This window comes from Lathyrus oleraceus, chromosome 2 (genome assembly GCF_024323335.1).
Source record: "Lathyrus oleraceus cultivar Zhongwan6 chromosome 2, CAAS_Psat_ZW6_1.0, whole genome shotgun sequence".
NCBI classification, from domain to species: domain Eukaryota; kingdom Viridiplantae; phylum Streptophyta; class Magnoliopsida; order Fabales; family Fabaceae; genus Lathyrus; species Lathyrus oleraceus.
In genome coordinates this window covers 492,428,718-492,441,223 of record NC_066580.1, presented here as the reverse complement: position 1 = coordinate 492,441,223, position 12,506 = coordinate 492,428,718, and the positions used below count along the sequence as shown (strand labels likewise).

Below are 12,506 nucleotides of genomic sequence, written 5' to 3'. Positions count from 1 at the left end.
AGATGATTTGTGATCTGATTTAATAAAAAGATATGCAATGCAACACTTGACACTTGGTAACTCAATTGCAAAAGACAATTTTGGATAATGACATGAAAGCTGTTCCTAATTTTAGTGTTCTCCTTTCCATTGGTTGGTAGCTATGAGATCCTCAACCTGTGAACCATAGATAAAACCAAAACCTCTTTCTCTATTCTAAAATTAGCCATGTTTTTGGTAAACTTCAATTTTTCCATAACACACCATCCTTTTTTTCCCTATGGTGTTTAGCATTTTGTGTTTCGCTTCATGATTTTGTTAAGAGTAATCATCATATAATAGAAATAGAAGAAAAAGTGTATTATTTGATTGAAAGAGTGGGTGGAATGGAAGGATTAGATGGGTTAATAGATAAGCTTTTGGAAACAAAGAATAACAGGGGAAAGCGGATTCAACTAGGGGAGTCAGAGATTCGCAACCTTTGCACCAAAGCAAAAGATGTTTTCATGAACCAGCCAAATCTACTTGAATTAGAGGCTCCAATTAACATTTGTGGTATCTCTCTCTATATATCTATTCATTATGTTTCTTTACAATTGCAAATTGCTTAATCTTCATTCCATTCCGTTCCAGGAGATATACACGGCCAATATCCGGACCTATTGCGAGTATTCGAGTACGGTGGGTTTCCTCCGGATTCGAATTACCTATTTCTTGGAGACTACGTCGACAGAGGAAAACAAAGTATAGAAACAATATGTCTCCTTCTCTCATACAAGATCAAATATCCTGAGAACTTTTTCCTTCTCAGAGGAAACCATGAATGTGCATCTATTAATAGAATTTATGGATTTTATGACGAGTGCAAAAGAAGATTCAGTGTTCGCCTATGGAAGGTATTTACAGACTGCTTCAATTGTTTGCCTGTGGCTGCCGTGATTGATGATAAAATCATATGCATGCACGGTGGCCTTTCTCCTGAGATGGAGAGCTTGGATCAAATCAAAGCTATAGAAAGGCCATTAGATGTGCCTGATCAGGGTCTCTTGTGCGACCTCCTTTGGGCCGATCCAGATCCGGAAATAAAAGGTTGGGGAGAGAATGACCGTGGTGTTTCCTACACGTTCGGACCCGACAGAGTAACCGAGTTCTTGAAGAAACATGATCTCGATCTTATATGTCGGGCTCATCAGGTTGTTGAAGACGGCTACCAATTCTTTGCAGACAGGCAATTAGTTACAATATTTTCAGCACCAAATTATTGTGGTGAGTTCAATAATGCAGGTGCACTTATGTGCGTCGATCAAACTTTACTCTGTTCATTCCAAATTATCAAACCATTAAGAGGAAAGAGCACATGTTAGATTCATTTGCAAGCACAGAAACTTCAACTTTTGCTCCAAACAATCAAATAAATATGTCATGCTTGGTTGCATGTGATACAGCTCAATTTTTTTCCCAAATTCAAAAACTTGTTCTCTGCATTCTTTTATTGGTAGATGAAGAAGGTATGGCAAAGTGGGATCCTATAGTTTTAGCAACCACTTCTGACTTCATAGGTAGCAGGTGTAATGAAGTTAGGATTCAAAAAGAGAGTTCATAAATAATGATTTGTTAGGAGATGTATATATATGTACTTAGGTAATATTGTTTTTTGTTTTATAGCATAATTAACTAATATTAATCTTACTTGTATCCATATTGTTGTATTTCTCTATCTTGCAATTGCAATGTATCCTGCCTTCCCTTAAACTTGTGGGGACAAACAAATGCTTTAAGTCAAAACTAACAACATATTTGCGCAACTCCCACGCCACATGCAGGGACAGATCCACCGACCTGCATTTATTGCTGTGCATGTTTTTTTTATTTTTATTGAAAGACCCTTATAATAATACAAGCGGGAGAAACTCACAATCTAAAATTGGTTTATCTAACTAAAAGTTTAGTTGTTACATAAACAATGAATACGATCTATCTTTCAATCTTCAAATGCGAATTTTGCTGTCAACTTTGTCCTCCTTATCAACCAACTTCATAATTTAGTTTGTATTTTGTGCTCAAGTTTCGAAAATGCTGTTGATCTTCCTCTAAAAACCATATCATTTCTTAGCAGCCATGTTTCCCAAATCGTTGCTAACCATATTAACCGCCTAGCTTTTTTTGGATATGTCGTATGCCATGTGATGCGGCATCAGCACTGTTGTCTACTAGAATACCCATCCATTCATGAGTTTCATTCCAAATGCCTTTGACTTTATTGCAAGAAAATAGGAGATGTGTGTTTCCTTCATATTGCATCCCACAAAATGAACAAAGTGTACTGTCAATATCTTTTCCAAATGTTGATTTTAGAGAACTCTCCACCCGAACACACTGATTTCAGATGGAGTTTTGTTTTCCCACATGTTTGCTATGACTTGTTTTTGTGTGACATCCAGCTGCAAAGAGAACAGAAAATTCAGCAAAGTGTCATAATGTGATTTAACTGTAAAACATATGGGAAAGCAACACTCCATCTGATGTTTATCCAATGGTAGTTTTCTGCTACCGTGCTTAGGTTTTTGATTCTGTTGGGGAAGAGTGTTGGGAACAGTGCGGCGAAAGGTTGTTAGCCCATCCATTTATCGATTCAAAAGTCAATTTCTGTACCATTTCCCAAGTTGTAACAAATGTTGTTTGAGAACCAGGACTTTTCCGGTGTTGTTGTTGTTGTTCCTACGAGAATGAGGTCTTTCCACCAAATTGAGTCACCTCTTCCATTGGTTGTGTTGGTAGTAGCCAAAATCTTTTGATGCAGTGTTCCGTATTTGAATTTCAAGAGTCACTGCCATGGTGCATTGTGATCCGTTAGAATGCGCCATTTCCATTTGTTTAAGAGTGCCAAGTTGAATATTTCCAGTTCTTTCACTCCAAGCCCACACTTGTTTTTAGGCGCACAGACATGACTCCAAACGAACCCAACAAGTCTTATTTGGTTCAGTATTGGATCCCCACAAGAAGTTCTTTTGAGTTCCTTTTATTTTCTTCAGAATGCTTTTTGGGGCTACTTAGAGGTGAGTTGATACGTGTTACCCTTCCGCCTATGGAGAGGTTTCTGCAATTCTATGCCGAAAGCTTTTTCTGCATTATCGTCACCACCGGTTTCCAAGTTGCACGTTGCCGGGGGTTTGCACCAATAGGTAAGCCGAGGAAATTGAAGGGTATGCACTCTGTGTTACAAGAGAGAAAGGATGATGCTGCCTCCAGGAATCTATCCTTAAGGTTGATCCCATACAATTTGCTTTTGAAGAAATTTTCGAAACTTCTTAGTATTATTGTCTTGATGCTCCAGAGATTTTTCCATGTGCCTTCACCTATTAAGATCGTGTCGTCTGCGTATTAAAGTATGTGATGATGTTGGCAATCATTCACTACGTAGCCCTTGAAGCATTCAATTCGAATGACATTGTTTACGAGAGATCTGGGAATCCTTTTGCTGCTATTAAGAGTAAGAATGGAGACAAGGGGTTCCCATGCCTCAATCCTTTGAATACTTGAAAATCATCTGTGGGATCAGAAATCAAGTTATTATAACTCTTGTGCAGTTGCAAGTGAGGATGCAGGGGAGTGGCTTATGGCTTTACTTCAATTAAGCATGTATCTTGTAAGAGATCTAATGTGTATTTTCTTTGACACAATATGATACCTTCTTTGATCTAGCACTTCAAAACTTAGAACGTAATTGAGAACTCTTAAATACTTGATGTTAAATTTGTCATTTAAGAGGGTCTTAATGTTGATAATCTCATCAACATCACTCCCCTCTAAGACCAAATCTTCTACATATACAAAGATCATTGTCAAATGTGAACTATTAGACTTATTTATGATTGAATATACCCTCAGTGAAGAAGAGTTTCGGTATGTTTTGTGTTTCATTTCCTACCTGTCTGCTTCAAATCATAAAGTGATCTTTGTAGCTGGCACATCATTTCTAAGGTGATCTTTGTGTTCCATTTCTTAAAGCATGTATCTATGGTATGATTAGTCATACCATAATGTGTGCAATTTTTGATTCCTCTTCCTTTACCACCAGATTTTCGACCACCTATAACATTCTTGCCACGAAAAGAATAATTACTTATACCTTGAGATTGACTAGAAGGGAAAGCTAAGATCTTAGATTCATCAAGAGGGGTGACAACATGTATTTCTTGTTAAGGAATACACTTTATAAATATTAGATAGAGAATCCATCAACATAATCTGAGACCTAACACCTAACAGTAAAATATTGGTCATTTAAACCCTTTAAAATTCTAATAACTTGATCAGAATCTTTATAACTTCGAATTTTGTCAAAGGATATACAAGATATGGCACAATCACAAGCAAGAATGGGGCGAAAGTTGTCTAACTCTTTCCATATTATTTTTAATTTTGTGAAGTAAGAAGAGATGAAAGAGTCACTCTATTTTAAAGTACGAATGTTTTTCTGAATATCTGAGATTCTGAATATATCACCATGATAAAATTTATATTTCAACTTCTTCCAAATGTTGGATGCAGTTAACATCCATAAGATACTCTAAAAAATTTTAGACTCAACTTAATTGTTCATACTATAATCAGTTATCGGTTGACTTGTTATAGAAGTAACTTCTCCAACCTTGTAATTTCCTTCTTAACAATATTAAACAAACAATTAACAGTAGTATCATCCATTAAAAGTGAAAGATAATAAAATATGCAGTCAAAAGATGAATACAATTGAGGTAAAAGAATGATTTTACCTCAAATTTGATTTTGTCTTTTAACATTTGTTCTTTTAATGGAGCTGATTATCCATTTGAGTTGAATCGTTTGGTTTACGTGTACATAACTCCTAAACCGCATTTAAGAACAACACGGGAGTTTTTATTTAGAGGAGAAAAAAACCCTAGGAACAATAGGACTAATACTTATTTGCCTATATTGTTGAGTTACACTCGTGATTTAATTTATTTATTTTTCAAGAAAAAGGAGAGTTAGAAATTGAAGTCATTCGTTAAACCATAAAGTATTGAACAAGTCCCTGTCGTAACTGCACGCTGTGTTTAGGGTTTTAAAAAGAGATCCAAATTGGTGAGATTTCCACCATGTCATTTGATTTTGGGCAATATTGAAAGAAAGAAAGAAACAAACACACCATTCTTGTGTTTACAGGATGAAAGTAGGATCTGGCAAAGGGAGAAAAGTATGTCTCGCGGTGACTATTGTTTTCATTGCAATTGTATTGCTAATTCTCATTCTCGCTTTCACTGTATTCAAAGCCAAGCATCCTGTCAACACCGTTGACTCCGTCAAGCTACAAAACTTCGACGTCCACTTGGATATAGCAAAACTCAAGGTTGATTTGAATGTAACCCTCGATGTCAATGTATCGGTCAAGAACCCTAATAAGGTTGCTTTCAAATACTCAAACACCACTGCGCTACTCAATTACAGAGGGCACCTTATAGGTGAAGTCCCTATCCCTGCTGGACACATATCTTCCGGTGGGACCAACGGATTCAACCTCACCCTCACCGTTATGGCTGACCGTTTGCTCTCCAATTCCCAGCTTTACTCGGATATCATCTCGGGTACATTGCCCCTAAACACTTTCGTCACTATTCAAGGAAAAGTCAGTATCTTAGGCTTTATCAAAGTGCATGTGGTTTCCTCCGCATCCTGTGATCTTGCACTTAATACTTCTAATAGAACAGTTGGCAACCAACACTGCCAATACAAAACTAAACTTTAATTATTCATTTCTATTTTTTTTTTATGTAATATGTTCCTATTTTACCTTCTTCCATGGGTAATCCTCATTACTATTCAACTATCTCTTCTCCTCTGTAAGCAAGCTGCTTCTGCAAATTTATTTGTTATTATCTTTCTGTTTATCAAATTACATGATTTATTCCATTCCATTACTCTTCTCCTTCTTTTATTAACCCATTGCTACTCTCAAACATGCTTCTTTGCTTCATTCGTTATCTGTTTCTAGAATTAACTTATACATCTACCTTATGTCCTGGAATAATGTAACAACACACTGCAGAAGAAACATCTCAATGCTTCATACTACATAAATGTGCAGAAAGAAGCATCTCAATGCTACTTTTTGTTGTCCCTTTTAAGCACGTTAGTCTAGTTGTCAATTTGGGTTGGCTCAGTTCATGTGTCACTCTGTGCCGGGCCAACGCATTATTGTGTCCGGCAGAGTTGGCTTAAATTTAGTTCAAATCAATAACTTGCTAGCATGACCAATATCATCTTTGGAGAAGAGAGAATGGTTTGAACTAAATATCTCTTTGGTGACAGAGAAGACTTGTATGCCAACACATTGTGGAGTCGGCTAAGGAATTGGTTTGAACTAAATTTAACCCAACAACTCAACGTCTGCAGTAAAATGTCTTTGGTAAAAGAGAGGACTTGTATGCCAGTGTCATCATTGGAAAAGAGAGTGGCGGCGCTAGGGGCTAGCAACAGCTACTGTCATTATGTATGTCAATAAAGGGTATGAATCCCCTTAGTCCCAAACTCTGCCGTATGTGTTATGAATTCAAATCAGAGAACACTAGTTTCAATTCAAGGGTCTTATCTCTGAACTAGTATTTAACACCAGTGGAAGATGATCACTGTATATAAGCAGGGTTTTGTCGAAGAAGAAAGGGGAAATGTAGTTTCTTTGGTGAACTGTGTTTGAATCCTAGTTGAAGGACTAGTTTCTTTGGTGAACTAAGTGGGCTTCATATGTGATATAAAAAATGAGTAAACTCAATCGAAGATGAATTGAGTTCAGTATTTTCTATGGATGTTGTTGCTTCAATATGTTTGCAGTGATTTTTACAGTATAACAATATCTAGTTTTTTTCTCAAAAATTAAGTGTTAAGCTCTGCAATAGGTCACCTGTGTAATCTGTTTTTCCTACTAATAGCATTTTTTGTGTTTTTAAGTAGTGTTCAATAAAATTTTGCCTTAAAAACTAAAATGCATGACTAACACAAACTTAAGACAGATACATGAAGACCACCTCGGCACTCTTACCAATCGAAATGAAATCTTACCTCATAATGTTCCTCAAGCATTCTTCTTTTGGATGCAATTGTAGAAATTAGTTTCTCAAATTGAATTGTGATGAGGCAAGAAAACACTCAAAATTCAACACTGTTTCGTTCGTAGGACAGGCCAACCCTCTGCACCTCCCAGTGTTGCATTTCCCACCTGCAGTTGCGTGTACAGACATCACCTGATAAAAGTAGATTTTTTATTGCATGAAATGAACTGTCTTATGTGTTTTTTTGGGGGTCTTGACGTTTCCTGTAATGGGGGAGTTGGTGTATTGACTTTCATTTATCAGTGTGGATGTGTATCTTTTCAAAAAGGCCAAAAGATGTTTCTTCAACAAGTAAATCATATATAGTCATATTATATGCGTAGTTGCCACGGTGGCTCTGTGTAGCTGTCTCTGTCTGTTATCTAAATTGCAAGGTGTCTCTACGGACTTATTTTGCTTAGAAATTTTACAATGACAATTAATTGGCACGGTGCCCTTTTGGAAGGATTTTTCACCTCATCAAAATATAGTTTCAATGCGAGATTCCTCTATATATTGTAATGTCCCGTTGATCCACAATTCCTCTATGTTTTTGCGTTACTTATACAGGGTAAAGTCTCATTATTCAATTTAGTTGATAGTTGTAGGAACATTTGGTTACAAGGATGTGGTTTTGAACATATGAAATTTTCTTTATTCACCTTTTAGAGGTGAAATTTTTATTATTGAACTATTAAATAAAAAAAAAGTTATATTTATATGATGTGACATTTTGCAGGTATAAGAAGAATTTAAAAAATAGACAAATAATAAATAATAAAGACTGCAAGTCCGATTTAAATATTGTTGAGTCAATCGACATCGTCATATGGTTCGATGTGTGTCTTCTTTGTTCACTGTGTCTATGACATCGTCATGATTTAGTCGTTTGATTCAATATATAATATCATAGTTTATTTAGTGTCTTAAATACTAGGGGTGACAAACGGGCATCTTCATCCTATAACAAATTTAAAAAGAAATAGAATGGAGCAAAAATAATAGAGGGGGTGTTTCAGAAACATTGACGCGCACTAAAATAAAACGGATAAGAGAAGATTTGACGAGCACTGCACCAATAAAGCCTAATAGTGACCGAAAAAAATCCTGTTAAAGCCCACACCATCAAAAAGCAAGATGGTGCGGGCAGGGTAGAGGGTGCATGTGGAAGACCTTGACTCGCTTCTTTCCCGTGTTGCCACCCCTACTTCTTACCCTTACCAAGTTGATTTAAGACACTAGGTTGGTGTTATTGATAGCAACAGGTCCAGTTGGCATTCTACGAAAAAGTGTACTCTGGCTTATCTTCCATGGTACTATTCTCTCTGAACACCAAAAAGTGAGACTTCCCAAATTAATGCAATGGGGCTCACACCTCTCAACATACATATGCAAAGTTTCATTTTTTACAAAGCTCCCACAAAATAATATGAAGAGATGAGTTGAAACAAAATCAGTCCCCAGTGTCTTGATTGATCATTTCCTTTTCTTAATAGAGGAAAGAACGTTCAAGAATCAAGCTGGCATAACTCCAATCCAAGTACTGCTAGGGACACCCAAAACAATGAATTTCAAAAGATTAACATTTCTACTAATAATCACACAAATAAGTGAAATAACAAGAGTAAATCTCCCCATTAAATTCAACCGGATCTGAATGATTTATTTAGCACAAAGTAATTAGTGTAGTTATACAATATTGATGGTCATGCTGCTGCTACATCCATCTATATGAGGTTGGTCAGATGCAGTTATTTGGTCTAAAATTATAGTATCATTCAAAAAAATAACAATAACTAACTAAGATACAAATTAATAAGACATAGAATCTCAAAATGAGCAGCACAAGTACAGAAATCTGTTGGAGTGAGTCAGAATTCAAGCTTCTTGCATAGCTCCATTAGAATGGCCTTGGGTTGATGTTTGAGCTTGCGAGGCGCAGGAGGACAAGTATGAGCAATTCCTGTGAAACGGAGCTGGGGAGGAGGCGATTTACATTCATCTTGTTGCACATTGGACATTGGAGTGAGGAGCCTCTCCTCCATTTGCTTAGAAAGAATGAATTGAAAGAGACTGTCGTGTAGTGATTCAAAGATATCGAGATCGGAACGAGAATCAGCACGGAAAGGAAGACAGCGTACAACAGAGCTCCTGGAATCATTGAGATTCTTGCGAGTATCCGCAAAAGAGTCGACAAGAACATCCTTAGGGCCAGAATGAATGGTTGTCTGGTTAAGTTGTTTTCTGACGACGGTGAGTGTGAGAGGGGATTGCAATTCAAAATCAGCATTTTCCTTGACAACTTCAGGAGTTACAGGAACTTGACAATCTATTTTGTCACCATTGGGAGAGCTGGAATCCATATGGGGCGAGTTTAGTTCTACACAGTGAGGCAGCATTTGTAAAGTTAGGGTTTAGTTTTCCAGATAGAAAGAACGAAAGAAAAGAAACCCTAATTTTACCCCCAAAGCAGAAATAAAAAGAATATTGTGAGAAAGTAATAGATAAAAAAACACGAAAAGAGATAAAGAGATCGGATCGAAAAGTTGAAGGTAGTTAGATAGAAAAGGTTTGGAATTTGAAATTGGTGAGAAAAAGAGAGAGGAGAGTGAGTAGTACCTGGTTTGGTTGAGTTGAGTTGAGTTGAGTTGAGTTGAGTTGAAGAGGGAGACGGAGAAAATGAATGAACAGTAAAGTTTTATTGTAACAGTCGCCGCTGCCAAGTACAAAGCTTTGCTTTCATGTGTTCTGTCCTCCAACTACTGTCTATGAGTGCCAAATTGCGCCAACTATTCGATCCTATTTATATATTATTTTTATTTTTATTTTTATTTTCTCTACCACTTTGCTTTTCTATTTCCATATCCATATACTTGTAATAATGTTGTTATGCGGTTATTAACTTTCTTTTTGGACGGAACAGGTATTTCATATTTATTTCCGCAGATTCTCCACGTTTACTTTGGAACACCAGGGAAGTAACTATGGAACTCAATCTTCTATTTGCCACGTAGTCTACAACAGTTAAAGGATAAATATTTATTTCCACTACTTCCACTTAATTCATAATTCTCCTCTATGGAATTAATAATTTTACTACTACATTAAATTAAAGCTATTGGGGATGTTTTTAACCAAAACAATACACTTTTTTTATAGGTTAAGAAGCAATAACATAAATAAAAACACAAAACTATAAGGACATGTTTGGATTGGTGGTATGTGATCAAATGAAATGTAGTGGAGTGGTAATTAATGAGATTTCATTGTTTGGATTTGTAAATAATGGATGAAATGGAATGGAACATGATGAAATCCGTTCCATCCAATTCCATCAAAATCTCTATTTTTTATTCCATACAATTTGGGGTGTATGTGATGGAATGAGAAATTTATAATAAAATAATCAAACAATGGAGTAGAATCTATATTCCATTCCACTTCGTTCTGTTCTACTCCGTCATGTTCCATTCTACTTCGCTCCGTTATGTTCCATCATTCCAAACATAACCTAAAATTTTGATTTATGTTCAATCCTGTCATCATACTCAAATTAGTTGTGACTCTGTTTAAATATAATGTTCATTAAGAATTTGTTTGAATGATGGACTGAAATGGAGTAGAGTGGAATGAATTACGATGAAATGAAGTTGAGTGGAGCTGAACGAAATGAAATAAAAAATTTATCCTACAATTTATCCTATAAAAGTTTGCTTTTTACTCTTCTAGGATATCACACCTCTTGTTAACGTAAACATATAACCAGAAGTTGATTTCCTATTAATTACACAACCAACAAGATCAGAGTCAGTATACCCAACTATTTCCAAGTTGTCAACTTTCTTGAAAACAAGCATATACTCTTCAGTTCTCTACAAATATCTCATGACTTTCTTAGCAGCAATCTAATGACCATCCCTAGGATCAGACTGATATTATCCTAAGACGCCAACTATAAAATCGATATCAGACCTAGTGCATACTTGAGCATACGCCAAGCTGCCCAATGCACTATCAAAGGGGTTTCCCTTCATTTCTGCACGCTTAATCTCATTTTTAAGACATTGATCTTTACTGAATTTGTATCCTTTAGTAACTGGGACATCCCCTGGCTTACAGTTCTTCATATTGAACCTCTATAAGACTCTATCAATTTAAGTCTTTTCGGACAAGCCAAGTATACCACATGATTTATCTTTGTGTATTTCATTTCCTAGCACAAAGGATGCTTCACTGAGATCTTTCATATTAAAAAACTTGGTTAACATAAGCTTGATCTCATGAAGTAGACCAAGGTTGTAACACCCCGATTAAAATAAGAGAATTATTTAATTGAGTTAATATTATTTTATTAATTTAATTAAATAAAGTTGAATTATTGGATTATTTTTATTATTACTATAGATGTTATTTATTTTAATAATAATTAAATAAATAAAATAAATGGAATATGAAGAGTGGAAGGGTAAAAGTGGAAATTGGATAAAAGAGGCCAAAGTGAGGACTCAGGTTGTTTTCACGTGTTTTGCCTCAGAGTCAGAGAAAGGGGGGAGAAACGCTGAAGAGAAAGAGAAGGAAGAGGAAAAGGCCAAAGATTGCTCAGAGCTTCCTTCAATCCAAAGAGGTAAGGGGTCTGAACCTTATTAAACAATAATATGTTGAAAATGGTGAAATATTGGATGAACGAAATTGGGATTTTAATCGAAGGAATTCGTAGAAATCATATGCAATGATGTTAGGAATTGTGAAATCGAATAGGGGACTATTTGTATTAGATGATATGAGTGATTTTGTGTGAAATTTGGACTGTGGAAGGATGAATTTGGATAGATCTTGTAACACCCTTCTAAATACCCCAAAATATTATAATTTAAAATAACAATATATTCATCAGAGTAATTATGCCCCGAAGGGTGTCACACAATCATTTCACCACAATTATCAAAATGTCCTGTCATGCTCATTTATTAAATCAAAATAAGGTTCTTTTGCATAATTCGCAGCGGAATGAAATCCAACATCAATGTAAATCATGTAACACGATACATGTAAATCATTCAACAACCAATATCAAATTAATTAAAACATCCCCTCCCGATGTTACATCTATCAGAGCATGACCCGCTAAAGACGACATTAGACTCCAAAGAATAGCTTCTACTCAACTCACTGCTTGTTACCTGAAAAATAGTTGTAAGGGTGAGTTCCTCAATCAATGTAATAGGCATTATACAACATTATGTAATGTTAAGTAAATAACGCAACAATTCACCCTAACCAGACTACACCCTCAATAACGGCAGTATTAACTCCAACATCATACTCAACAATAATATATATCATATATAAAATTTTCAACCCATATTCAACATCACAACACAACACAATGATTTACTCACTAATTCCTCACAATGGGAATTA

At 35.8% G+C, this 12,506-nt stretch overlaps 3 protein-coding genes across 3 annotated transcripts; 2 read left to right on the top strand and 1 right to left on the bottom strand.

The window, feature by feature from the left end:
* LOC127120963 (serine/threonine-protein phosphatase PP1) lies at positions 1 to 1,688 on the top strand. The gene is made up of 2 exons (XM_051051590.1): positions 1 to 534; positions 613 to 1,688. Exons 1-2 carry the CDS (start codon positions 366 to 368, stop codon positions 1,341 to 1,343), a joined length of 900 nt encoding a protein of 299 aa, XP_050907547.1. The 5' UTR covers positions 1 to 365; the 3' UTR covers positions 1,344 to 1,688.
* A 3,152-nt stretch (positions 1,689 to 4,840) lies between these two features.
* LOC127120962 (uncharacterized) lies at positions 4,841 to 5,915 on the top strand. Its single transcript, XM_051051589.1, has one exon. The coding sequence runs from the start codon at positions 5,168 to 5,170 to the stop codon at positions 5,744 to 5,746; it is 579 nt and encodes a 192-aa protein (XP_050907546.1). The 5' UTR covers positions 4,841 to 5,167; the 3' UTR covers positions 5,747 to 5,915.
* A 2,807-nt stretch (positions 5,916 to 8,722) lies between these two features.
* Positions 8,723 to 9,879, bottom strand: LOC127120961 (uncharacterized). The gene is made up of 2 exons (XM_051051588.1): positions 9,705 to 9,879; positions 8,723 to 9,465 (listed from the first exon to the last, which is right to left on the bottom strand). Exon 2 carries the CDS (start codon positions 9,446 to 9,448, stop codon positions 8,957 to 8,959), a length of 492 nt encoding a protein of 163 aa, XP_050907545.1. The 5' UTR covers positions 9,449 to 9,465; positions 9,705 to 9,879; the 3' UTR covers positions 8,723 to 8,956.
* Positions 9,880 to 12,506: the final 2,627 nt, after the last annotated feature.